General features: G+C 40.9%; 2 protein-coding genes across 6 annotated transcripts in view; one reads left to right on the top strand and one right to left on the bottom strand.

The window, feature by feature from the left end:
• HIVEP2 (HIVEP zinc finger 2) overlaps positions 1 to 1,839 on the bottom strand; it is a 174,346-nt gene extending 172,507 nt beyond the window's left edge. For 2 of the 4 annotated variants that reach the window (XM_084889311.1, XM_084889314.1), the window contains exon 1: positions 62 to 359. The gene's annotated coding sequence lies outside the window, so the exon portion shown is untranslated. Of the gene's footprint in view, positions 1 to 61; positions 360 to 531; positions 648 to 1,761 lie in introns of those variants that run through there. The other 2 variants (XM_084889317.1, XM_084889312.1) reach the window with 2 other exon arrangements.
• Positions 161 to 27,604, top strand: LOC311625243 (uncharacterized protein; the record flags this gene model as incomplete). Of its 2 annotated transcripts, XM_084889333.1 has the most annotated exons (3): positions 161 to 702; positions 27,161 to 27,317; positions 27,403 to 27,604. In XM_084889333.1, the coding sequence occupies 2 exons, from the start codon at positions 161 to 163 to the stop codon at positions 27,252 to 27,254; spliced, it is 636 nt and encodes a 211-aa protein (XP_084745459.1). In that variant the 3' UTR covers positions 27,255 to 27,317; positions 27,403 to 27,604. The 2 variants fall into 2 exon arrangements, with proteins under 2 accessions (XP_084745459.1, XP_084745460.1); XM_084889334.1 differs by lacking the exon at positions 27,161 to 27,317 and having other exon boundaries at positions 27,403 to 27,578.

Raw genomic sequence — 27,604 nt, 5'->3', positions numbered from 1 at the left:
CGAGCGCTCCCGGAGGCAGGAAAAACACAGCAGCGCCCGCCCGCCCGCCTGGGCCACTTACCGAGCCGAGGAACCTACACGTCTGCCGCTCGCTTCTCCCCCAAGGGTCCGGTCCGCCCTCCGCGCGCGCCCCCAGTGCACCCTGCACCCCAAAGTCCAGATGCGCAGGGATGTTGTCCACGCGCCAGGAGCCCCTGCCAGTTGCTCCCGGGGTCCGGGGAGCCTCCTCCGCGTCCAAGACGCAACTTGGCCAGAGACTCGTGTGGCCACGATCGGCGGCGGCGGCGGCGATGTTTCGGTGGAGACCCTCCTCCGTGCGGCGGGAGAGACGGCGGCGCTCCGCGGCTCCCGCTCGCCGGCTCTCCACCCCCTCACCTCCAGCCCGCCCCCCGCCGGCCGCCCGCCCCGGGCCCGAGCCCCTCGCGGCTGTCAAAGCGCGGCCGCCGCCGGTGACAGCGGCGGGAGGAGGGCGCGACGCGGCGGGCGAAGGGGATCCTCGCAGCAGAAGCAGCAGCGGCGGCGGCCGCTCACCTGGAAAGTCACCACCGCTGAGTCGGAGCCGGAGGAGGAGGAGGTCGGAGAGGAGGAGGAGGAGGAGGAAGAGGAGGGAGAGGAGGAGGAGGAGGGAGAGGAAAACCCCCTGGTGCCCTTGTTCTCGCTGCCGCAGCGGCGGCCGCTCCTCGCCGAGGCTGAGCGTGTCTGGTAGGGGGTGTCTGGTAGCATTTCCTTAAGGACAGAGGGAGGGCGGGCGCGGAGGGGAGGGGGGGGGGGAAGAGATCCCGACCGCCTGCCCGGGCTCCGCTCGCCTTTATTTATTTTTCTGACACTGGACGGAGCTGGGCCCGGGGCCGGGGGGCGCTGGGGGCCGCCGGGCTCCGGAGGGGGAGCCGCGGGGACGGGCCGCAGCGGTGTCTGCCCGTGGGAGCCGCAGCGGCCGCCTCCCCTCCCCTCCCGGCCGCGGACGCACCGGGTTATTCCTGGCAGCGCCTCCCCGAACAGAAGTTACTCGGAGGAGGGCGGGGAGGGGGTTGGGGGGGAGAAGCGGACGCGGGGAGGAGGGAGGAAGAGGGAGAGACTCAGCCAGCGACGTCATCGGATCCCCCTGCGCGTCCCAGGGAGGGAGGCCGAACCAGAAAAACCAGTCTGGAGCGAGCCAGCCGGGGAGAGGGATGTGCCGTGCGCCGGGCGGGCGGGCGGGCGGCGGGGGAGGGAGGCGGCCCGGAGCCCTGGGCCGGCCCCGCCGCCGCTGCGGCCGCCGCCGGGGCGGGAGGATCGCGGCTGCGCTCCCGCTCGCCGCCGGGATCCGGGAACTCCCTGGAGAGCGGGTCTCTACTTGTCCTGCCAAAACACTTGGGTGTCTCCTCCAGGAGCCTGAGAGTTTCCTGTAGGGTTTATAGAAACCTCCTCCTCCTCCCTCCACATCCCCCCCCCCCATCAATCTCCCCCCGTTTCCCTTACAATCATTCCCTGTCTCGATAACAAACGGGATGACATAATCATTAGGATTGCCCTGATTATTTTGTCCGTGTGCGTCTGATCCTTGGCCTCTCCCTAGAGCCCGGGCCTCTACTCACGATCACAGTTATCAGTCAAGATAAACAAAATCAGACTGGACCTAGCTCCCGGCTGCGTTTCCGGAGCTTTTTTTTTTTTTTTTTTTTTTTTTTTTTTCAAAGTGTTTGGCACTTTCCGTGCCCCTGCGGAAGCGTGAACTTTTCAGGTGCTCAGAATGCCCCCAATAGCCTTCCCGGGGTCACTCACCAGGGCGCCCCGGGCGCACCCAGCTCTGAAACCGCCGCTCGGCCTCGCCGGGGCGTTCACATCCCTGGGGGCGGGGGCGGCCGGGGCCGGGGCTGGGTTCCCAGAGGGCAGTGCCGGGGTCCGGGGAGCCGCCTCCGTCTCCGGCCCCTGCGCTGCCCTGCTCCCCGCTCCGGGAAGGAAGCGGGTGAGATCACACCCAGCGCCCGGAGGCCGGGGCCCGGGCCGGGGAGCGGGGGAATCCCGGGCGAGTGGAGGCCGGAGCTCCGTCCGGGCTTCCTCCCCGGCCGGGCGACACCCGGGGAACACCGGGGCTCCCTCGAGCCGTTTCACCCGGCTTGTGTGGACTCGTGTGAACCCTCGGGGGGAGGTTCCCCGGAGGCCGCGGCGGCCGATGAGCGGCGAGTGGCAGCCCGGCGGCGGCAGCGCTGGCGCCCGGAGCGCCTCCCCCGGGTGGTCTCCCCGCCGCCCTCCCTGGGAGCCCGAGCGGCGTGCCAAGGCGAGCGGAACCCGGTGCCCCCGGGGCGCCGCGGCCCGGGCGGCCCTGCCCACCCGCCCCAGGCCTCGCCGCCGCCCTGCCAGGGGCGGAGTAAACAGGAGACGCAAGATTTGACCTGGCGCGACCCGGATTTCTGGCCGGGGTTCCCCCGGAGCAGGTGACTCTGCGGGAGGGGTGGAGATTCGTCTCTGGAATTCCGGGCCAGAGACACCGACTCGTGAGGTTCTGCTCCGAGGGCAGGTATTTCACCAACCCCGGCATTTTTCGTGTCTGGAGTTTCAAGATTTCGCGGAAAGGAACCAAATGGCAAGTCAGATCAAATAGTCCCTTCCTTGTTCATTTAAAAAACAAACAAACAAACAAACAAAACACACGAATACATTAAAAAGGGAAGGCAGCCTCTTTCGTGACTGCAAAACTAGCACTAAGTTTAGTTTTTGTTTTTTCATTTAGACCTATAATCGGTGTATTTCGGAGGACCCTATCCGAAGGCGACATTGCCTTGAAGGATGACTCTGCAAAAATAAAGCAGTTGGTACATTTTTATGGATTTTTTTTTTCCCCAAAGGAGAAACGTCTGAATGATTAGAAGTAAGTTTCACTGTGTCCTTTCAGGTTGCTCTCATTTAAATTCAAAGACTATTTCCACTTAGCCAGCCTTTTCTTCCATTAAGTTCTTTACTATTCAGCCCTTCTTAACTTGATCTCTTAATAAAAACTCTCCCAATCATCATATTCTCTTAAATGTATGCCTTTGCATTTTTAAACATCCATTTAAATGCAAAATGTAATTTTCAACATGTTTCTTTTTTCACTTCCAAACCCACCTGCTATGTACGCCCAGAGTCCATTTTATTTAATTGGTTACTAGAGAAGATTAAGCAGGTTCTTTAAGAACCCAATATCCCTTCAGCACACGCAACAGCAGTTGCCCAAGTTCCCAGAAACTAAGCAAAGAAAGTAGCAAGCAGCGTTTTTGCTTCACTAAAATGAATGGTAGCTGGATGCCTCTTTAAAATACTAGGTAAAGTGGCACAATGTGAATATTAGAATACTCATTTAATTGAACAGCTAAAGTATGTTTTTTTAAAAAGCAAATATACATCAATTTTGCTTTATAAAAAAATTTATTTTATTGATTTTTTACAGAGAGGAAGGGAGAGGGATAGAGAATTAGAAACATAGATGTGAGATAAACATAGATCAGCCGCCACCTGCACACCCCCTACTGGGGATGTGCCTGCAACCAATGTACATGCCCTTGACCTGAACCCGGGACCCTTCAGTCATCAGGCTGAAGCTCTATCCACTGAATCAAACCGATTTTGACTAAATATATATCAATTTTTATTTCCTGATCCTACCCCGAAAGACATTCTTTAGTGAAAGTTCCAAAATCATCAAGCTCTAAAGAAGATAACTGAAGTGCGTTGAAGCAGAAGTAAAAATATTTGTAAGTATGTATAAGCCAGGTGGCATTTCCTCTGCTGGGAAGGGTTACTATCATTAAGTAAATGTATTCCTCTCACCTGGCAGACTCACCTAATGTTGCAACATATCTGTCCAACCGCTTACTTGTCAGTGTAATAGATTAACAGAACGCCTCTCCCCAGAAATCCCCAGAAGACAACATCAGCGGTAAACCCTGCACTGAGCCAAGGAAGCTCTAAGGAAAGCAAGGCGGGGTGGAGGGAGCTGGTTCCTCCTGGGCAACAGTAGGTACATCAACAACAATGTAACAACTTCTTTGTATTACTCATCTTTCTTATCACTTCTCATTCCAGAGAAAAGAAACATCCAATAATCTTGATTATGCCGTATTAAGAGAGTCGCATAATTAATTTCCACATGGCATTCTCACAGTCAGAAAGCACTTCAAACTGAAAGCACTTTCATTCACAAAATACATATTGAGTTCCTGCTATGTGACAGCTAAAGGTTACATCAGTGAACAGATCCTTGATTCCTGGAGCTTGCTTGCGAGGGAAGGAGTGTGGTGGTAGAGTAGGAACAGGGTAGAAAATAAACATAAGACATAAACAGTATAGAACTGTGGAAGGTAAGGAGAGTTATGGGAGGGCGACATAAAAGAAGGTAAAGGATGTCTGTAGGGTGGGGTGTTGTGTTGCTGTATTAAACACAGAGGTCAGAATAGGACCTGTCGGGAAGTGACCTTTCTGCCAAGGCTTGAAGGGAATGCTTTAGCAGTGGAGATAATCCGAGTAAAGAGCTTTGCAGGTGGAGGGAGCAGCCAAGATAAAGCTCTAAGACCAGAGCGGGCCTGGCATGTTTGTGGGCCTCAAGGGAACAGTACAGCTAGAACAGAATGGGTCCGCCAGTGAGCAGAACCACCCAGGCCACCCTGAGGACTTTTCTCACTCAGGAAAAAAATCTTGATAAAAGGCAGGTTTATGACCTTTGCCACCCAGTTCCATTGGATCCGAATCTTTGTGGGCCCAGGAATCTGCATTTTAACAGATATTGCAGTTGATTCTTAAGCAATCTAAAGCTCAAAATCTACTGCCACTGAGCATGCATGAGACTCCTGGCAGGAGCGCTGGGTGGCAGGAGACCTGGTACATAAAGCTGCTAGAATCGGGCACATCTGTGTTTCCAATAGCACCCTTTCCGTTGCAAATTTAAACCCTCAACACAAACTAACTGTAAAGGGTCTTCATTGACTCACACAAAAGAAGTCAAGGGCTAAAGATCAACTCAGCTGGATCCTGGGCTCTGATGATGTAACCCTGATTCAGTCTTCCTCCTTCTCTCAGCTCTTCTTATCTTTCTGTTTCATTTGCTCTTCAGACAACCTTTCTTCTTTAGGATGGTGGCAGAAGTCCTAGATTATCTTTTTTCTTTTTTTTTTTTTTTTTTTAATTTAGCAACTCCAATGGGAAATGGTCATTTTCCCAGATAGCTCAAGCAGCCTTTGTGCTGTCCTTGCATGTGAACCAATCATGGCGTTTGGGTGATGGGGTGATCTGATTGGTCAGACATAGATCTGGAGTGAAGGATGGGCCTGGTGGGTTCCCCTCCAAAAAAGAAGAGCTGTCAGAGGTAGAAGGGGGTGTACACTCTATCCCTTGAGTTTTGGCCTTGGTTTCTCAATTTTTAAAATTGAGGAGTTGGTCAAGACGATGTGCCTGATTCATCATGACTGTAAACTCTTTATAAATCTAATAAATCCATTCACAAAACTGTGCTGAATAAATTAACTGGCATGCCATACCCACAAATAAATTTAAAGGACTATATATAAAATATTAAAGGGGTTACCTGCTGGGGGATTCTGATGAATAAATAGAATACATAGCCTTGGGTCTTAATAAAGAGGGTTAATTTAGAACTGCCCTTCTGATGGAGCTCCCACTTCCTATTCATCTGCTTTAATTGGTATATAGAGGAAAATTAAACAGTGTTGTCATTTTGTGGTGTGAAGAATACTTAGGTCTCCAAAAAGTAGTTTAGGAAAAGAACTTGAAAGAAAATCTGCCTATCTATTAAACAGTTAGTAGGATACAAGCCAAACATTATAATGTAGACAGGTTCTTCAACCCACTGTAACCTCCTTTGATTGAGGAGTCAAGAAAGGGGTGGTAATTAAAGACCAATCAGTCAGTCAAGATGACATCTGTTAGAATTGAAGAATGAAGCACTCATCCTCCTGGCTTCCACAGGATGGGGTGGAGCTCAAAGACATCCAACCAACTACATACTACCTCTTACTCCAGAGCTTCTGTAGGTATATTCTAACGATTGCCTCTAGCAATGTCTCCTGAAATGCTTATTTAAAAATCAGCCCAGCTGGTGTTATTCAGTGGTTGAACATCAACCTATGAACCAGGAGTGGGGACAAAGGCATCCTGGAATTAGGAATGCACAGGGGACAGACGGGTGAGGGAGAGGTTAGTGGATGGGGATGAATAGGATGCAAACAAACTTCGATGATTTTCTGATTTCACTTTTTAGATTTCCTGGACTAGCCATGTCCATAATTTATGGAAAGAAGCTGTACATTTCAGCAATCCAAGCTGCTAGTGAAACTAGCTTCTTACATTCTAGACAGCACTCAAGAAATGCCCAGTGCAGGTCTTATCCTAAGGAAAACTAATTCATTGGTGTCTCATGGGAAACCTTCTTAGAGTAATGAGCAAAAATCAGGTTAGAAAACATTCAGCAGTAGGAATAAGACTGTTCAAGATTACTGAAGCCTGAACTGCCCCCTTAGGTATAGGGGAACATGGTCTTACAATAGCATCATTACAAAGTAAGTGCATCACATTAGCCCTCCACCATCCTATTCTCTTCCATCATCATCCCCTAACTCCAAAATGGGTACTAACAGAAATTCGTCCACTTAGTAGTAACAGTCACTGCTTGCGGTTAAGCCTTTGATTTATATTTCAATAGATCTTCCATTGCAATCCAAATACAAGTAGTGAGCTCTTAATATCCTAAACTCTTAATGAGTCATTAGCTTCTTATGAGAGATTAATTTATTAGATTTCTTTTCAGAGTGACAACTAGCTTAGGACTCAAACTGATTTATCTTGACAAAGTACAGGATGAGGATGATAGAGAGCTTTGGAGGGAGGGAGACAGAGAGGTCCAAAGCTTGTGTTACACTAGAGACCTAAGAATTGGACCCAATTGAAGGGTGTGGAAATATGAAGTGAGAGACAAAGCAGAAACAAGGTTTTTCACCAACTGAGGATGCCTCTGCTTGGGGCCTGTGGAGAGGGCTTATAATGATCTAGACTTCTTAGATATTATACAAGATGGGTGGCTCTGTGAACCCAGAATACAGGTCCCAGCTCTGACCTTGAACTAATAAGAGACATAACTTCATTTGGGGCATCGACTCCCTCATCCAAACTATAGTGGGGTTTCCTGATAGCCAGACTCTGAAAACTAAGCTCCTTACAATCTAGCAGAGTCAGGGAGGGGAAAAAAAAAAAAGGAAGTCAGAAAAGGGGTGAGTAGAAGGGAGAAAAATGGGGTAGAAAGTTTATCAGGGCCCTCACTTTCTTCTCAAGCTCTTGTAGTGCTTTCTTAGGGCAAAGTATCAATGTCCAGTTTTAAAGAAATTGATGGCTGAAACCGGTTTGGCTCAATGGATAGAGCGTCGGCTTGGGGACTGAAGGGACCCAGGTTTGATTCTGGTCAAGGGCATGTACCTTGGTTGCAGGCACATCCCCGGTGGGGGGTGTGCAAGAGGCAGCTGATCGATGACTCTCTCTCATCGATGTTTCTAGCTCTCTATCTCTCTCCCTCTCTGTACAAAAATCAATAAAATATATTAAAAAAAAAGAAATTGATGTATGTGGGAGGGTAGATAAATAATAAGAATGAGACGATAGAGTGCCTTAAAAATTTGACATGCTATATGCTCAGAAACAAAGAGAGTTATCATTATCAGCTTTAAAACATTCTTGGGGAAAATGTAGTTTAATCTAGCCAATGAATTCTTTTATAGCTACTGTGAACTTTTAGGATTTCTGAGAACAGTGACTTGACCCACTCACAATCTATCTGTTGGTCAGCCCTCTGGTAGATTTGACTCTTTTATATAGCTTCAAACCTTGAGTTAAGAGGAGGGGAAAAAAAAGTCAAATAGTTGTCACAAAACTTCTGCAGTGACTCAGGCCCTTAGGTAGAAATTTTATGTAAAATAAGGTAGCAAGTTAAAAACATTACATCAAAGAGAAGATGTGCTGGTAGAGGATATTATCTCAGACCCGAAGGAGAATGCTCAGCAGGGAAAGAGATACTAAAAATGCATAGATGTGCAGCCTAGTAGGTTCACTCACTGTTACTGTGATCACAACACAGTAACTGCCAAGTAGGTTTTATGTAACCATCAACATACATGATGAACCTAAACCACAAAGAGAAGAGTGTGTCATAGCCATACATTTTTTTATAAGAGAAAAAGAAATTACAATTGTTTAGAAAGACTTTCAAAGAGAAAATTAACATAATTTTAAAAATGTTTTGTACTCAGAAGGGTTAAGTACTCAGTTACTTGAATTGTCTCCTTATAGAGATGAGACTATTCTTATTGATTTTTCAGTGATATTTGTTATATAGAGTAAAATTAATTGTTTTATTTGTTTTTGAAAAAGATGTTCGTAAAGAAACCAAATATTTGATATATAATTTCCCAATGACATTCTTGTATATATAGATGGATATGTACAAACTTTCTGCTCTGGCAAACTGATACATCTCATGCTCTCAATTTTATCTATTATTATTTTATGATCATTTCTCCTGGCTGTGGAATCCTCAGTGTGCACAGACTGTGTCAACTGTGTATTGTGCTGAATAAATACTCTGAGTTTCAAAGTTAGTATTTTACTCGTGCCTTCTTATTGTGGTGAATAAATACTCTGAGTTTCAAAGTTAGTATTTTACTGGTGCCTTATCTTTTCCTGGGCTCTGTGTACAGACCACATGACACGGACACTAAAAAGTAGGAGACTCCCTTAGCTCAACCAAGTCTTACATAATGACATTGGTAGGGTCATAGTTAAAACAGATCCATGTTAAAGGAACAATAAGTGGCTTTGAGGAAGCAATCTGTTCCATTGTTGAACTTAGATCTGTCCTTTAAGACAAATATTATTTTCCCACAATAAAGATTCTGTCTGGGCATTTAGGGATGCCTGATCTAAGCACCAGTGGTACCAAGCTTACGAAATGCTATGCATATTGATGGACTGACATGATTTTTTATTTATTTTTTTATTTAGTAACACAAAATAAACAAATTGTAAATATACAGCTAGATTAAATTTTACAATTTACATGTGTTTGTATAACCATTACTCTGATCCAGATGGAGAATATTTATAACAGCCTGGAATGATCCCTTGTGTCCCTTCCCAGTGAATATACCCCTGAGATAGTCCGTATTCTAACTTCTCTCTCCATAGATTAGTTGTTGGGTGAAGACATCTAGCTACTTATCTATCTACCCATCTATCTATTATCTACCTGTAGAGGGCCAAATGGGAAGACACCTGGACATTCTTTAAATTGTTGCTGACTGGGCCGGGATATTGGCGGAATCACGTCAGTTGCCCTCCAGCCCTGGGAATGCGGGAGATGTTCTTAGTTCCTGACTTGTTTGTTCAGGAGGAAGGAGTGGGTGGGACTTGGGCTCTCCCAGGCTTCTTGTTTTCCTGTGAAACCCCTTGTTGGATTGGAGTATAAATAGATGTGCTGTGTGGCTCATGAGGTAGTCTCTCCAGCAGAGGAGTTCGGTGGCCCTCCCAGCTCCCAGCTTGAAATCTATTTCTGTGTCTTCTCTCTTTATTTCTAATATTTCTCAATCCCCAGGAACCTCCACTTAGAACCGGTTCGTTCATCTCTCTTTCCATGCGGGACAAGGGAGATCTTGCCAGATCAGGCCCCCGCATGTACCTATCTGCCCACCTATATATTGGGTCGGCAACTAAGTAATTGCGGATTTTTAAAAGAAAATCAAAGACAATTTTTTCATGGAACTAAATAACTTTATTCTGTAATGTATTGCCCATTTTGATCAATGACCTTTTGCCATCTTTCAGGCAGCATCATAATCCCACGTTCAAAAAACTTCTGGTTTTTATTAGCAAAAAACTGAATCAAGTACGATTTGACATCATCATCATTATTGAAATTTTTACCATTCAAGGAGTTTTGTAAAGATCGAAACAAAAAGTAATCAGATGGTGCAAGGTCAGGACTATATGGTGGATGTGGCAAAACATCCCAACCAAGCTCCATTAATTTTTGCCGAGTGACCAAAGATGTGTGTGGCCTTGCATTGTCATGATGGAATACAACACCTTTTCGATTTGTCAATTCGGGCCACTTTTCTTCAACTGCATTGTTTAATTTCGTTAGTTGTTCAATGTAGACATCAGAATTGATCGTTCGGTTGGGTGGTAAGAGTTCAAAGTAGACAATTCCTTTGTAATCCCACCAAACTGATAACAAAACCTTCTTTTGATGAATATCAGCTTTTGATGTTGTTTGAGTTGGTTCACCTGGCCTGCTCCACGATCTTTTCTGCTTGATATTGTTGTAAACAACCCATTTTTCATCGCCAGTTATCAGTTGTTTTAAAAATGGATCATTTTCATTACGTTTCTTTAGCAAATCGCAGCTGCTAATGCGTTGCGTTAACTGTGATTCTTTCAGTTCGTGAGGAACCCATGTATCGAGTTTTTGAACATAGCCAAGTTGTTTTAAGTGATTTTCAATGCATGTATGTGATACATGAAGCTTCTCTGCAATCTCACGTGTTGTACTGTGACAGTCCGAATTGATTATTGCTTTGATTAGGGCGTCATCAACTTCAACTGGACGACCAGAGCGTTTTTCATCTTTGAGTGAAAAATCACCAGAACGAAAATTGGCAAACCAATTTTGACACTGCCGTTCTTTTAAGGCTTCGTCACCATAAACAGCACATAACTTTTTATGAGCTTGCGATGCGTTTTTCCCTTTGCGGAAATAAAAAAGCAAAATATGACGAAAATGTTCCTTTTGATTTTCCATTTTTCAACGAACGCCAAACGAAAATTACAAAACAGATCAAAAAACTTTTTTTACTGATTAACAGCTGAATAGCCAACTATCAAATAACAAAATGTGTTTTACATTTGTACTGCGTCTGCAAACCTAAAAATTCAACTGAAGCCATATATGTGTGAAACCTGCAATTACTTAGCTGCCGACCCAATATCTATTCCAAAAAATAATGTACGGAGTACACCACATCCGTGGCACTGTTTGGTAGCTAGAGATACAGAGGTAAACAAAGCAGATGAGGCCTCTGGGCTCTGTGATGCTCTGTTGGGGACCTGATAGCAATCAAATTAACAAGTAAGACAATTTCAAGTCATGAAAAATAAAATAAGATTGATACACAGTAAATAGGTAAAGTAGAGCAATATTGAAGGGATTGAGGGTATCTGCAGAGTTGACCTTTGGGCTGAGAACTGGCTGATAAAGACCAGGGAAAAGAGTGGCCCCAGGAAGAGAGAACTGAAAGTGTAAAATCCCTGACAAGAAGCTCAGAGCCATGAGGAACTGAAAAGCCAGTGTGGTTGGACATGGAAGGTGGAGCGTGGGCAAGAAAGTCATAAGAGACCATGTAAGAGAAGCCACCAGAAGCCAGAGGGAAATTTCCTTATGGGGAATGGATTTGCAAAAAGGCGGTAGACATTGGAGATTTAAAAAAAAAATGTTTGGCACACTTTATTAATTAATTTCTAAAACTCTTCCCAGAGAGAACCTTCCGTACATTAGTAGTGGTTTCTAGATACACCTGACAACAGGGTGGCAGGTCAGCAAAGAAAGAATTTCAAAGCTTTCTGAAAGCATAATTATACATATTAAAAATAACAAAAGGAAAATAGTTTTTAAGGTAGCAAATTCTAAAGAGAATTTGGAAATGCTGGTGCTATTCTTCACCTTTTCTATGGCTAATTAGAACTGGGAAACACACAATGCTGCCCACAGCCCTACCTACCATTATGGGCACTTCTAATTTCAGATAAATGCAGCCTTGGTTACCACCCCCAGCTTGTCTTGGAACACGCTTTATATTATCAGAGTGGATGAGTAAAAATAATAGCCTCTGAATAGCTATAAAAGGTACCTTTCTCTTATTAGCAGATACTTAAGTTCAGTCATGTCTCCACGTTAAAGAAGCATGTCCTAAATTTATTTTGCTCTTGAAAACCTAAGTTTTCAGTTTTTCCCTTTTAAAAGAAAATGTGATATTTAGGCAGCTCAGAGCACCAATAGTTGTATGACCATGTAACTAGAAATAATTTGTGATTATGTAAAAATCTCATATCTATAATAATAAAAGCATAATATGCCAATTAGACCAAACAGCTGAACAACCTTCCTGATGTCTTTCTGGACGACCCTCTGGATGACCATACTGTAACACTTTTGGTGCCAGGCTAGCCAAAGCCATCCCCCATGACCACCCTCAGTGGGGCCATTGATCAATCCGGGGGCTCCAGATCACCCCAAAGAGGAGACCCAGGCTGGTGGTGGCAGTGCTGGGTGGGTGAGCAGGGATTCCCTCTACAGGGGTGATCCATCATGGAGCCCCAGCTAGGTGGGCAGGATCTACCTCTTTGTTTTGATCAATCATGGGGCTCCCAGACTGTGAGAGGGCACAGGCCAGGCTGAGGGTCCCCCACCACCAGTGCACAAATCTAGTGAGAGGCCCGATGCATGAAATTTGTGTAAGAATAAGCCTTCTTTCTTCCCTATCCTCCATCCCCCTCCCTGCCCTGCTGCCAGCACCGACTTCCTTCTGGCACCCGGAACCCGGGCTTCCCTCACAGCCCGGCTTCATTCTAAAGGACATGCAGTCTAATTAGCATATTATGCTTTTATTATTATAGATAAATCACATGCATGTTGTCAAAACCGGTGAATTTCTGGATTCAAATTATTTTAAATAATATAGAATTTCTTTAAGTAATTAAGCATGCTAACGTTTAATTGGCACATGAAGGAAAATTTTGATTTACCCAGAACTGTGATTTGCATAGGTCATTTCCTAGCTCTCACTAAGCTTTTTGTGAAACACTACACACAATTAAATCAGCCAGTCAAGCCAAGTGAACTGGAGAGTGTGTTATAAATAGCATCCAAAATTATACTTCAGATGTTAACTGGTTTGTCCTGATTTAATAATGAATTACATCTTTTGACACATAAAATAAGACCTTCACCTTTAGCTTTCTGATCCAAACTTCTAATAGTTGCAATGTATTATTACCATCTGGTGTCTGGCCTCTGAAATGCTCTGGTGATGTCTGCCTCATTTCAAGTAGTCAGGGTTGGTCTGCCAAAAAAGAGCTCTCCTAAGTGTCTTGATTGGCAGGCCCAGTGAGAAGGCTAAGAACCTAGTGAACCATGAAGATACAGCTTGAGCTCTGTAGAAGTTTTTTCTATTTCAAGGCTGATTCGTTTTCTTAGTTTATGCTTCAAAAAATTGTGACAAAATCAAAGTTGTTTTTATTTTGGATCTCAATCTCAAAGGATGCAATTCCTATACTTTTAAGAAAGTTTGGATATCTTTTAAGGTCTTAATCACACTTTACAGAAAGGTGAAAATTTTAGCGCCTTTTATTCTCAGGTAAAATAATTTGAGAATGCTCTATTGCTTGGAATTTTAACTCAGAGAAGCACATCAATCTGACAGATCTTTATTGTTGTTCATGGTATTCTAGGTTGTGAGAAAGTAAAAATGAGTCTTATTGTGGGGGCTGGAGAGCTGGGTAAAAACGAGAGGGGATTAAGAAGTATAAATTAGTAGTTATAAAGTCCAAGGGATGTAAAGTATAGCATAGGCAATATAGTCAATAGTATTATAATAGTTGTGTATGATGCCAGGTTGATACTGGAATTATCAGGGCTATCACTTCATAAATTACATGATTGTTTAACCACTATACTGTATACCTGAAACTAATATAAAATAATATTGAATGTGAACTTTAATTGCAAAGTAAAAAAATAAAATTCATGTTCCTTTGGTATACAAAAAAGATATTATTCCTTTCAAGAAATTTGTAACATAATAGAAAGGACAGAGTTAATACACACAGAAGCATAGACAATAACACACACACACTATATATATATATATTTCAGAGAGGAACCGAGAGGGAGAGAGAGAATCATTGATTGGCTGCCTTCTGCATCCCCCACCCTGGGGATCGAGCCTGAAACCTAGGCATGTGTTCTGACCTGACCGGTAATCAAATCGTGACCTCCTGGTTCATAGGTTGATGCTCAACTATTGAGTCATGCCAGCTGGGCAGTATAATCAATTTTTTTTTGTGTGTGTGTATAAAAGAAAATGTTAAAGGATAAAATTTAGGAAAATAATTAGAAATGAAATGCAAATAGCAAGAACAGAGTGACTGGAGAGTAGAAAAGTATCTGTATGTTAGTAAATTTTAATAGTTTAGAAGCCTGGGCAAAACAGAAATCTATAATAATAAAAGTGTAATATGCTAATTAGACCAGACAGCCAAACGACTTTCCAAACATTATTCTGGATGACCTTCTAGACCTAGCCTCAGCAGGGGGGGGAGAGGGGGACAAGGCAGAGGTGCCTTGGGGTGATCAGGAAGGCAAGTGAGCAGTTAGAGGCTATGAGGCAGGCAGGCAGAGTGGTTAGGGGCAATAAGGCAGGAGCCAGCAGTTCTGGATTGCGAGAGTGATGTCAGACTGCCAGTTTAGGCCCGATCCAGTTGGACATCCCCCCAAGGGGTCCCGGGTTGTGAGAGGGTGTAGCCTGGGCTGAAGGACCAACACCCTATGCACAAATTTTGTGTACTGGGCCTCTAGTTTTTAATAATAATGATTGCATCATTATTAGATGTAGCCAAAAGATAGGTAATATCAAGTCCGTGTTTATTCATGAGGAAGCTGAGAGTTCAAGAAATTAAATAATCCACCCATTATTACCTGCCAGCAAGTGAAAGAGCAGAGAGATTCAAGTCCAGATTTATGAGCCCTAAAGCTAAGCCCCAGACTCCTCCAACTGCACTTAGTAACCATTTCCTCTTTGGTTGATTCTACTAAGGTGACTGTACATTTTGGAGTGAAAGGAGAAGCTATCTATAATAATAAAAGCATAATATGCTAATTAGGCCAGATGTCCTTCCGGATAAAGCCGGGGCTGCAAAAGAAACCTGGGTCCCGGGTGCCTGCCGGCAGCTGGAGGGAAGGAAGGCCTACTCTTGTACAAATTTCATGCATCAGGCCTCTACTAATAAATAAGCCTGGGCAATTGGTATGAACCAAGATAGTCCAGGGCCAACTGGAATGTATGGTCACCCTCTCTCTATGTCCAGCCCTCTATCCACCAGATACCTAGTGCTTCCAACCACTTGCTGATTTCTTGGCGAAAATTGATTAAAGTCTTATGATTTTAGAAAGTTCTTCCATTTTGATATGAAATGAGTCACTAACAGTGGAATTTCGAGTAGTGAGATACCTGATAAGAACTATCTCTAAACACCACCATTTTCCTGGCACCTGTCAAATCAGACCTCTCCTATGAGACTTGGCCATCTAGGCATTTAAGTCTATTATTCAGCTACACAGATGAATTGATAGATTCATAGGCAAACACTATAAATTTATGAAAGATGTCCTGCCAAACATGCTCAGTGCCACTCAGACCACCGTTAGATTTTCATATCCAGTTCAGAATTCATCAACTTAAGGAAAAAATAGGAAAATTTGGAGATCATTTAGAATAAACTAAAGTAAAACAAATATATAAATATTTTTAAATGGTTAAAGCTACCAAAATGTAATGTATCTCAATAAAATGATATATAGCCTCAACGCACCCAAGGTTACAAATGTCTTCTAGATGCAGATAGGGACAGGTATCAAATGTACTATTGGTATAAAATTTAAGCTATAATGCATTTCCATCCCACTATACATAACAAATAGACTGATATTCTACTCATTGTGCTTATATTTTATTTTTTTAATTTGAAATTTTATTTTTACTTGAAAAAATTATGTATATTAGCAAAATTAATGGGGGTTGGGGAGTCAATAAGTGAGGGGATAAAATAAATACTAAATGAGGAAATGGGAACAAGACAAAACACCAGCACATAGAAACATATAAATATACTCTAGCCAGGCTCAGAGAATCAGCATCCCTGGCAGCAAGTGTTGTTAAACATTGGAACGGGTTGCTAAGGGAGGGTAGGGAATCTCCCTTTCCCAGAAGTGTTTAAAAATAGGATCACATCTGTTGGGATGGGTTAATAGTAGTACTGCCTGAGTAGACAGCTTCTAAAGCAAACCAATAGTCTGGCAATACTACCATTGCTATTTCTGATATTGCAAAGTGACAAATAACTTCAGTCCCCTTGGCAAACTGGGACTTACAATGTCCATCATTTTATAATTTTTTCAAAAATATTTTTATTTATTTCAGAGAGAGAAGAGGAAAGGGAGAGACAGAAATATCAATGTTAAGAGAGAATCATTGATTGGCTCCCTCCTGCACCACCCGCCCCCTCCTTAATGGGAATTGAGCCTGAAACCCAGCATGTGCCCTGACTGATAATGGAACTATGACCTACTGGTTCATGGGTCAATGCTCAGCTACTGAGTAATACTGGTTGGGCACAATGCCCATCATTTTAATTGTTATAAAGCTACTAGAGGTCTGGTACATGAAATTCATGCATGGAGAAAGGGGAGGGGGAGTGTCTCTCAGCTCAGCCTGTACCCTCTCCAATCTGGGACCCCTCGAGGAATGTCTGACTGCCTGTTTAGGCCGGATCCTGATAGGATTGGGCTTAAACATGCAGTCAGGCATCCCTCTCACAATCCAAAACTGCTGACTCCCAACTGCTCTCCTGCCTGCCTTCCTGATTGCCCCTAACCGTTTCTGCCTGCCAGCCTGATCATCCCCTAACCACTCCTCTGCCAACCTGATTGATGCCTAACTGTTTCCCTGCCAGCCTGATCCCATAACTCCCCTTCCCTACAGGCCTGGTCCCCCTAACTGCATCCCCTGAAGGCCTGATCACTCCTAACTGCCCTCCCCTGCAGGCTTGATTACCCCCAATTGCCCTCCCTTGCATGCCTGGTCCCTCCCAACTGCCCTCCCCTGCTGGCCATCTTGTGGAGGCCATCTTGTGTCCACATGGGGGCAGCCATCTTTGACCACATGGGGGCAGCCATCTTGTGTGTTGGAATGATGGTCAATCTGCATATTACTCTTTTATTAGATAAGACTTTCATTGGTTTTTGCAATGCAGTGATAGGTAACTAGATTATTCAGGATCTAGTTGAATGTACAGCAAAAGTTCAAACCTAACTTACCCATTTGTAATATTTCATCCAAATATTATGAAACCAGAAAGGTACTGAGTTTATGTTCTTATAAGAAAGTTAGACATGAGGCAATAGACAGAATCCTACATTCAATGTTTAATTTTAACTAAGTAATACTTATATCCTAGGGGGTTGAGGTTACAGGAGAGCAAGATTGGATAAACTTTATTCGGGTCTGCCAGACCAATATCCCAAGAGGTAAAAGGATATTTGTGCCCAGAGAGAGCTGAGGCTGTGATTTGGTGTATCTGTACTGCTCCCTCCATCACTGACATTTTGCTTTATACTAAACAGTCAGACTATTTGCCCAACTCCATTTCTTTGTACATATATTTGCTAGGCTCCTATTTTTCATTAGGCACCATCCAGGAATACAAAGAAAAAAAGGAACTTGAGAAAGACATAATCTAAAAACAAACAGAAGAATCTAATGTAGTGGGGTTTTACATTAATGTAATTTTGGAGCTTCATTTTAAGAAGAATTCAAAATTACAAATCCAAAGTGGAGAATTGAAGTGAATATTTATTGCAGAGAGAAAAGAAATCACAACAAATTACAAGTTGTAAAATTCTGACAAATTCCAGAAGCATCACAAAATCTAGAAGAAAAAACTATATTTTGTTATTAATTAACTACTTTTTCATAATTATAATTCTATTTGCCCTACATTTTGGTTGCATATTGTGGGCCATATGATAAGAATTTTGTTTTATTAATTCTTATAAAAAGTATAGAATGATAATATAGTCATTCCTCAAAATTTGTATTCTTATGATTCATAACTTATTCATAATTATGAGTAAATTTTCAGTATTATTGTCAAATACAGAAAAACCTTAATTAAGTTTCTTTCACATAAGAGCTGTAAGAGCTGTCACATGTCAGGGAATCTCAAATTTTCTTGTATGTGAATAATTTTAAATATACTTTCAATTGACAATATTCATGAATCAGCTTGACATTTGTATCCTTGTTGTAATGGTATATTGTAAATTTTATTTCATCTTTTTTAATGTCAGTATTTTATATCCATTTGAAAGAAATTTAAATATTTTTCAATGTAATTCACTCCTCTTCATTAATTTATCAAAGGTTACCAAAGAATAAAGAACCTATTCCATACTTTAACTTAAAACTTCTCTTCCTCTTATTGAATTACTAGAAGCCCATTGCACAAAAGTACATGCAATAGGCCTTCTTTCCCCTGGCTGCTGGCACAGGTTTTCCTCCAGCACCCAGGCCCCAGGCCTTCACTCCAATGGCAGCAGAGAAGACAAGCCTCTTCAGTCTTCAGTCTGCAGTCGTCTTCATTTTCACTCTTCACTCCGTGCCTGCGTATGCAAATTAACCCACCATCTTTGTTGAGTTAATTTGCATACCCACTCCTGATCGGCTGGTGGGTGTCGTGGAGTTATGGTCAATTTGCATATCTCGCTTTTATTAGTGTAGATTGTTCTTAGCATTTCCAGATACTGTTGTGGTCAATTTACTTCTTGATGTCAAAATAATTTCTATTGATTTTACCTCTCAATTTTTTCATATTCCATTAATTTTTATCTGAATTTCTTCTACTGAGAAGAAATTAATAAATTATTTCATAGGTTGATAAAAGAAATGCCCTTTATACATGTCCAGACACATATTATTAATTTATCAGGGGGTTTTTTTTATTGCAAAGTTCCAAAGCATCTATCCAAATTGCAGTTGGCATGAAGTATCCATGCTTTATCATTTTTTAAAATAACCTTTCATATCTTATTTATGTTTGTGTTTCTCACCCACACCTTTGAAAATGTATTTTAGAGTCATTATATTACAAATATATCAGGTTATAGGATTTGAGCAGCTTTAGTATGAGCAAATCATGTTGCTACCCTTAGATTCTTGAAAGACATAACCTTGTTGGCATTTTTAAAAACTGAAGTATAATTACCCTTCAATAGAATGCACAGATATAGTGTTTGACTCAATGTGTTTTGAATAAACCCATGTAACCACCATCTAAACAACAGAGAGAACATTTTCATCACCTAGGAAGTGCCCTTTGTTCTTTTCTATACTCCCTTCCCCATCCATCCTGACACCCAGAGCAACCATTTTCTGATTTCTGTCACCACAATACATTTTGCAAGTTCTTGGACTTCATATGAATGAATTCAAACAGTATTTGTGATCTGTGTTTGTCTTATTTTACTCAACATAATGATTTTGAGGTGTCTTGGTAGCATGCTTTATTTTATTACTGTGTCATTCCATTGTACAATATATTGCAATTTGTTTATTCATCCTCCCATAGATGGGCATTTGAGTTCTTTCCAGTTCAGAGCTATTATGAATAAGGTTACTTTGAACATTCTTGAACAAGTCCTTGTGTGTACATAATATGCTTTCCTTTATCTTGGGTAAACATCTGAGAATAAAACTTTTGGATTACAAGGTAGAAACATGTTTCACTTTATTAGAAGCATAGCATATGTATTTGAAATATTCCATCTCCAAGGAAAACATAAAAACAAAACATAAGTGTTGCACGATCTCAAAGTGGTCATTGAATTTAGGCTCTATACAGGCAGCTCTTTCTCCACCTGCTCTGCTCACCTGTGGCTTCTTGTCTACCATCATTCACTGATCAACCTATGCAGAATGGCTTGCTGTTCTGTGCGAATGTGATTCAGTCTCTTCCCATGAGTCTCCTACAAAGCAATTCCTCTGGCCGGCTGCTTTTCTCTTCCCCTTAATCTTTCCTATCTGTTCTTAAAAACTTGACTTAGTTATTTTTATCTCTGGGGTCCTTTAGACCACCCTCTTCCACCTCTACCATAACCACTATCAAAGATGAATGAAGGTTTTCCCTTTGGTGCTCCTATTGGAACTCATGCTTTCCCCTGTATGTGTTTGGTTATTTATCTGTCTCTACCACTGAATCATAAACTGTCAAGGGTGGAGTCTTGATCATTGTTAGAATATACTGCTTAGCAAACTTCTTGACCCAATGTAGGTGCTCAATCAATGAGTAAATACTTGATCAGTTTTGATATTGTTATTTGACAAATTCAGGTAGAAATAAGCAGTTGGCAACATAAGAGTGGAATGTGAGTATTGGGCTCTTGGTATGTGCAGGAATCAGGCTGGAATATAAATATAAAAACACTCCTTACTCTCAGTCATATTGTATATAGGTAAGTATTGAAAGTTTGGATTTGGATAAGAACTATTGAGAAAAGATGCCATTTTTTTTAAAGTAACTGAAGGTGAGAGAAAGGGCCAAATGGCAGTAGATTGGGAGAAAATGGGAAGAGAGAGGAGAAATGCCAACTGTATGGGCAAGTAATTCAATATGTTTGGTACTGAATGTCAAGTAGGTCAATTAAGACAATAACTTAAGTAAATGAGACTGGGTGGCAATATTTTGTTTTCAGTTTTATTTTTATTAGCTTAAGAAAGAAAAACCTATATACCTATATTCAAATTGAGGGACCAGAGTCACTGAAGAGATGATATTATTTTGAAATATAACAAATGAGACAAGTTTTGTTTGTATAAAGATTTTGCTGAGTTCTCACCCCATTAAATCAGATATGCCTCCTCCCCATTATCAATGACATTACTTTCATTTAAATCATCCATTAGTATTTGAGATGAAAAGTATTTAGATGTCTCAAAGCAGAAGCCTTTATACATAATGAGTAGAAACGTATGAGAGGTTTGGATATCCCCCAGGAACTCCATGTACCTGCTCTACTTCATGTATTAGGTAGCTAAGAGAGGCCATTCCATAATGGATTCTATATAATTACATTTTGTAACTGGAAATAAGCTTGGAGACAATCTTGTCCAGAATCTCCTGAACTTTATTTCTCAGTCAGGATAGAGCTTAGACATCATATTTTCTGGGAATCCTTCCTTGGATTATGGATATGTATACCTTAAAAAAAGTCACAGGCAAACTTTATATTTCTCCCTTGAAGTTTCATAATGTTGATTATTGTAACATGTTAAAACCTCTGAAAAGTTCTGCAATAAATAAACCTATTTACTTTTAATTCAAAAAAATTGTTTCCAATCTTATTTGAATATGAAACTCTTATGCTCTTATTTTGTGGACAGCTATATGCATCTCATAGAACCTACTTTAAGAATTACTAATCTATTCTAATCCTTTAATTAATAAAGAGGTCTCATTCAATGTAGTTATCTCCTTGGTTTAGCTATCTAAACTTAGGAGTCTAAAACAATTTTATTATTTGGTTGACTGGAGTAACTTGGTCAATTCTTCTGTTCCACATAGTGTTTGCTGAGTCTGCAGTTATCTGAGGCATTGACTTGGCTGGAACATCCAAGGTGGCTCATTGTGATGCTAAGGATAAGGATGGTTAAGAGGCTGAACTTAGCTTTAGATGCTGGCATGGCTAGGCTTCTCTCTCCATCTAGCTCCTCACATGGGTTAACTATGTTATATCACCTTGTGGTATCTTCATAGGTTTGTTATGGCAAGCTGCTATAACAAAAATAGTAGCTCAGAGCTCCCAAAGTACAAAATCAGAAGCTTCTAAGGTTTAGGTGCAGAACATGTATACCATCACTTTCATCACATTTATTGGACTGACAGGGCCAGCCCAGATTAAAGGGGAACAGGAGTAACCTCCACTTCTCCATGACAGTGACGAAGAATTTGCAGCCATATTTACTCCACCACACTTCTCATAGACTTTTGGCATCTTTTGAGTTAAAGAACCTGCTCACTGACCCTGAAAAGGTCCCCAGATAACTCTAAGGGTCCAGGCTGAGATCCCTGATCCAGGACAGTGGGTTAGTTAGTACATGACCAATAGGATCCAGGTCCAACATATCAGATAGGAGGAAAGTTGAAAGACACCTACCAGATCTAATAGTCTAAACCAGACATTGACAAACTACATCTTGTAGATCAAATCCACCTACTGTTTGCTTGTGTAAAGAAAGTTTGTTTGTTTTTTAAATATATTTTATTATTTTACACAGAGAGGAATTGAGAGGGATAGAGAGCTAGAAATGTCAATGAGAAACATTGACCAGCTGCCTCCTGCACCCTCAACTGATGTGCCTGCAACCAAGGCACGTGCCCTTGACCGGAATCGAACCCAGGACCCTTCAATCCGCAGGCCGATGCTCTATCCACTGAGCCAAACCGGTTTCAGCAAGAAAGTTTTGTTGGAACACTGTCACACATACACACACACACACACACACACACACACACACACACACACACACCTGCTTCTGTATTGTCTATGGCTACAAGGTCAGAATTGGTTGTAACAGAGGTCATCTGGCCTGCTGAACTTAAAATATTTACTATATAGTTTTTTACATAAAATATTGCCAACACCTTGTCTAGACTTTATAAATACGTACTATAAAATGGCAGTCATGATATGGTGTGATGATTCTATCCAAATACCTTAGTCAGTTCAGGATGCTATAACAAATACAGAGAAACAAGGGCTTGATCATAAATAGTCATGTAAGCCATAGTTTGAGGTTTGGACTCTCCTTTGAGTAATATGGAGATACTGAAGGATTTTAATAATGAGGCTGACACATCAGAGCTGCCTTTAAAAAAAAAAACAAAAAAAACAAACAAACAAACAAAAAAGATTACTCTAGCTTCAAAGTGAATTTAGAATAAGGGACAAATCAGGATAAGAAGTAATTTTAGTAATTACTAGAACAGTGTGATGATGATGAAGAGAAATATATAAAGAATTATGTAAGAGCAATATAGGGCCTACTTAAAGAGAAATAGGAATTAAGGAAAATTCTCAAGTTTTTGGCCTGGGCAGTTGGGTAAATGACAATTTCATTCAATGGGGTATGGAATTGTGGTGGAGGTTTGAGAGCCATCTAGGGAGAGATAATGGATGCAATTTGGATATGTTGTGCTTGTGAGCCTATAGGCAAATAGTAGGCTTTTTTACACAACCTTGGAATATAGTAATTGTATAATAAATAAATAAATATTCAAACTACTTAGTTATTTCTTCAACTGTTTTTATCCTGAAATGGAAAAGATAGAAACAACTTCCTCTAAGGTCTAGGGAAGCCTGAATTAATTGCTGCTCTCGTTAATTTATAGACTTCTATGTAGATTTGTCTAGAAATGAAGGAATGCTATTATTAGTAAAATTTTATTTTGTTCTATACTTGCTTTTTGCATGCAGCAAGTCATAATAAACAATTCAAAACCAGAGACTTAGCATAATAAAAATTTATTCATTTTTATAACATTTCAAAATGGGTTTTGTAACATTTCAAATTTCCCTTTGGAAAATTTTCTGCTAGCTCAGGGATCCAGGTTCCTGTAATGTTATACATCCTTCTAAATCTTAGAAATGTGATTTCTGAGGGTGTCATATTATAGGACTAAAGAATTACATAAAATATTTTAAGGGCTAGGCCTCAAAATAGCTTAAATCACCTCTGCCCACATTCCATTAACCAGGCAGAGTCACAAGGTCTCAACCCAATGCAGTGAAACTGGTAAATACACACCACACATGTGCCCAGGAATAGGAACTAAAATTGATGCCCTGTCTGTACAACAGCTGAAAATCAAAGAGCTAGTTTTCAGTTAAATGCTCAAATAGCAAATATACAATACCAGTAGTCAAAATTTGTGTTCCAATGCAGATGAGATGTACTGGTCAAAGAATGATCATTAATTTTGAAATTGTAAAATAGGACCATACTATTCCCTTCTTCTCATTTTAAACATTTCTTTATTTGGATGCCAAAGGTTTGCTTAGTTCTTTTAGAGGAATTCAAACCCTAATGTTGAAGATAATACTTAGTGGTTCTTTTCTCCTGCAGTCAGCACTGTGAGAATTTGCCATCATAACTACAAAGAAGAATTTGGTAACCTGAAAGAGACCTCCAAGAGATATATAACTCAGAAGCTTCAAGTTAAAAAAAAAAAGTCTAATGTCATTAATGAAAAAATAGTCTTAGGAAATACTCTAGTTAAATAACATTTGGCATAATAAATAAAAAAAATCTCTTATGTTTGCTTAATGTCTTATGTTCATGTATTATGTCCCTTGATTATTATGACTACCCTAGAGTATTCTCTTTATTTGTCATATAACAGCACCCAGATTTTCTATGGGGAACTACTACTCCTCATATATTCTCAAATTCATACTGTTTGGGTGGAACTAAATCTATTTCCAGTTATGGGGTGGGCATATGGCCTAGACCAGGCCAATCAAACTTCACATCTGCCTGATCACAAAGAGTGATTCAGAGATAAATACAACATCTAAGTCATGATAATTGGAGTCATTGCCAGTCAATGTCAATTGTAATAGTTGGATAGACAAGTAGATCTAGTTGGATATGAGCTGGAGTTATTGGAGGTCTTCTTGCCTTTTAAGGAGAGCCTGTCTGAAAGTTGGGTAAAAAAAGAAAGAAAGAAAGAAAGAAAGAAAGAAAGAAAGAAAGAAAGAAAGAAAGAAAGAAAGAATCCAGCCTGAATACTAATTCCATTCATAAAGTCTCCATCTTCATGACCAAATCACCTCTCAAAGGCCCAATCTCCAAATATCATCACATTGGAGATTATGTTTTAGTATATGAATCTAGAGCGAAGCATACATTCAGTTTACCGCTGTGACTGAGTTCTTGTGACAGTGAACGAGGATCCAGCAGCACTAATGTAGAGTTACCTTTGGACTTCTCACCTAGGAGTCAATACATTATTTTTCTTTCCTTTCCCCATTTTGAGTTGAATATTTCTTATTTGCAACCAAAAAAGTCCTATGCTTTTGGTTTGGCTGTTAACATTTACCCAATTTTATAGAAAAATAAAATGAGGTTTAGAGAGGTTAAGCAACTTGCTATAGCTTGGTACACACTTAATAGGGCGAAACAGAAAGGAAAACTTACTTAACAGGCAAGGTTTTAATTATGTTTTCTTTAACTGAAATTCTTTTTAGGTTTTAAAGCACTTTTCTCTTTCATTTTTATCAAGACTTAAGAAAACTTTGTCAGAATAGAGTAATTACTGCACTTTATCTAAAAAGTTCAGCATGTTAATATTATAAATATGAATGTGGAGCCATTCTCAAGAAGTAAATAGTAAATTTAAACATTTTCATGAGCCATATGATGGATGCCTCTGTTTCTGTTCTGTTCTGTTCTGTACTTCAAATGAATTTTTTTCTGCAATTGACCTCCAGGTCTGATCTAAAATCAACAGAGGTTTGAAATACTCAAATGTGTACCTCTTGTGAAATCTAGTGGTTTTAGAAAAAAGCATGTATGTACTGTATACTTCAAAATAACTAAATAACAGTATCTTAATGGTGGAAAAGTCCCATTTTTTTTCCTGGAACCGTGAATGGAAAACTCAACTGCATACCATTCCAATACAAGGATCTGTAATCTTAGACCATTGAAGAGTTCCTCTTTCCAAGGAATGCTTTTCTGTGTGGTTTCTAAACCTCCTGACTTTTTGCAAAAATTTAGCATACACTGGGAAACTTTAGAGAAATAACAATGTAGGAATATTATAGGTTCTTTTCTTTTAATATGTTTTTATTGATTTCAGAGAAGAAGGGAGAGGGAGAGAGAAACAGAAACATCAATGATGAGAGAGAATCATTGATTGTCTGCCTCCTGCATGTCTCCTACTGGGGATCAAGCCTGAAATCCAACCCAGTGACCTAACTGGGAATTGAATTTCAACTTCCTGGGTCATAGGTTGATGATCAATCACTGAGGCACTCCACTTCTTTTTGAATTTTCATTCTGACACATAATTCTTCCACTTTTATTTATACTATTTAGACACACTTTACTTCATTTAATTTTACTTCATCTTGAGAACAAAACAGAGACCAATAAGGTACTGATAAAGATTGCTCCTTTCACAGCAAACGAAAGACAAGACTTGGTAGGTAGGACTAAGTCCTAGGTATGTTTTTGTCAGGAATCTGAGGTTCTACTTTACTCTTTTAAAAGTCAATAGTCACGCCAAAACCAGTTTGGCTCAGTGGATAGAGCGTCGGCTTGCGGACTGAAAGATCACAGGTTTGATTCAGTTCAAGGGCATATACCTTGATTGCAGGCACATCACCAGTAGGGAGTGTGCAAGAGGCAGCTGATCGATGTTTCTCTCTCATTGATGTTTCTAGCTTTCTATCCCTCTCTCTTCCTCTCTGTAAAAACTCAATAAAATATATTTAGGAAAAAAAGAAAAGTCAATAGTCATAATGTTAATCAAACTCTATGGCATTCTGTATGGTGTTCACCTTAATGAGATTATCTACTAATTGTATGCCAACTCCTGATGCCCTCTGAACAAAGCTTCATGTGAATAAATAGCTGAGACAGAGTCACAAACAGGGGAGAGAAGGAAGTTGTTCTCCCTTTCCTGCAGTTTTGAGAAGGTCCTGAAGCACAACAGAAGAGTGTCCTGACAGCAGTGCCCAGATCTTTGGCTCAGAGGTTGTTAGGCAGCCACATTACTTAACCTCTCTGAGCCTCAGTTTCCTTAGCTATTAATAGGAATACTAATGCCTTCCTTAGAGGATGTGTGAGGACTGAAAGGTAAAATGTTCCTTTAAACTTTATTGCTTAGTTTTTTTTTAAGCACTGTACATCTCTATGAAAATATAAGCTATTGAAGATACTTGAGCACTAGTTTTTTTTTTTTTAACTCCTCCTCTGACATCTGAATTATGGAAAATATATTCAAAACCCAGGAACGAACACAATTACAATCACACACACATAACCAGTAACAAAGTTAAGGGACTGACACAGTTTTAATTTAAGTTTAACCAAATGAAGAAATTAGATTTGAAAAAAAAAAAAAAATCTCTGTCCAGTAGATGAAGATGTTCAAAGTGATTTCTAAGGTTGTGCTCTGATTATTCATCTCTCAGCTACCATGGTTTCTTAATTAATTAGAGCTATTTTAATTAGATTTTTCCTCATTTTTATTTCAGCCCAGCATCTCAGCATCTTTGGGTAAAATCAACCCTCCCCTTTCCCCTCTCTCAGCGTCCCTCTCCAGCCCCAGCCTCAGAAGCTGCCAGCTAAATTGCCACCAGGAAAAGCACTTCATCAGCTAACAACAGGGAGACTCAACAATGGCAATAGAATGTAAATAAAATTTGTCTTTGATACCCACCATTTTACCTCAATTTCTTGGTTCTCATTATCCTCTTCTTCCTCTCTCATTATTCAGAGACCATCCTACCCTGCTCCCCAGGAGTTTGATGTCTTCATGCTGACAGATCAAGTGACCACTCCTCCCTGAAGGCTCTCTAGTTCCAAAATGACACCACCTTATTTTATTTCCAGTTTATTTTCCCACCAAGTTCACTTTGTCTCAAACCTGCTGATCTTGAAGATGTATAAACAAAAAAAGCCAACCAATAAAGTCTTAA

This window comes from Pipistrellus hanaki, assembly GCF_964339955.1.
Source record: "Pipistrellus hanaki genome assembly, chromosome: 7".
In the NCBI taxonomy this organism is placed as follows: Eukaryota; Metazoa; Chordata; class Mammalia; order Chiroptera; family Vespertilionidae; genus Pipistrellus; species Pipistrellus hanaki.
Note: the sequence above shows the minus strand (reverse complement) of the source record. Positions and strands in the feature narration are given on the sequence as shown.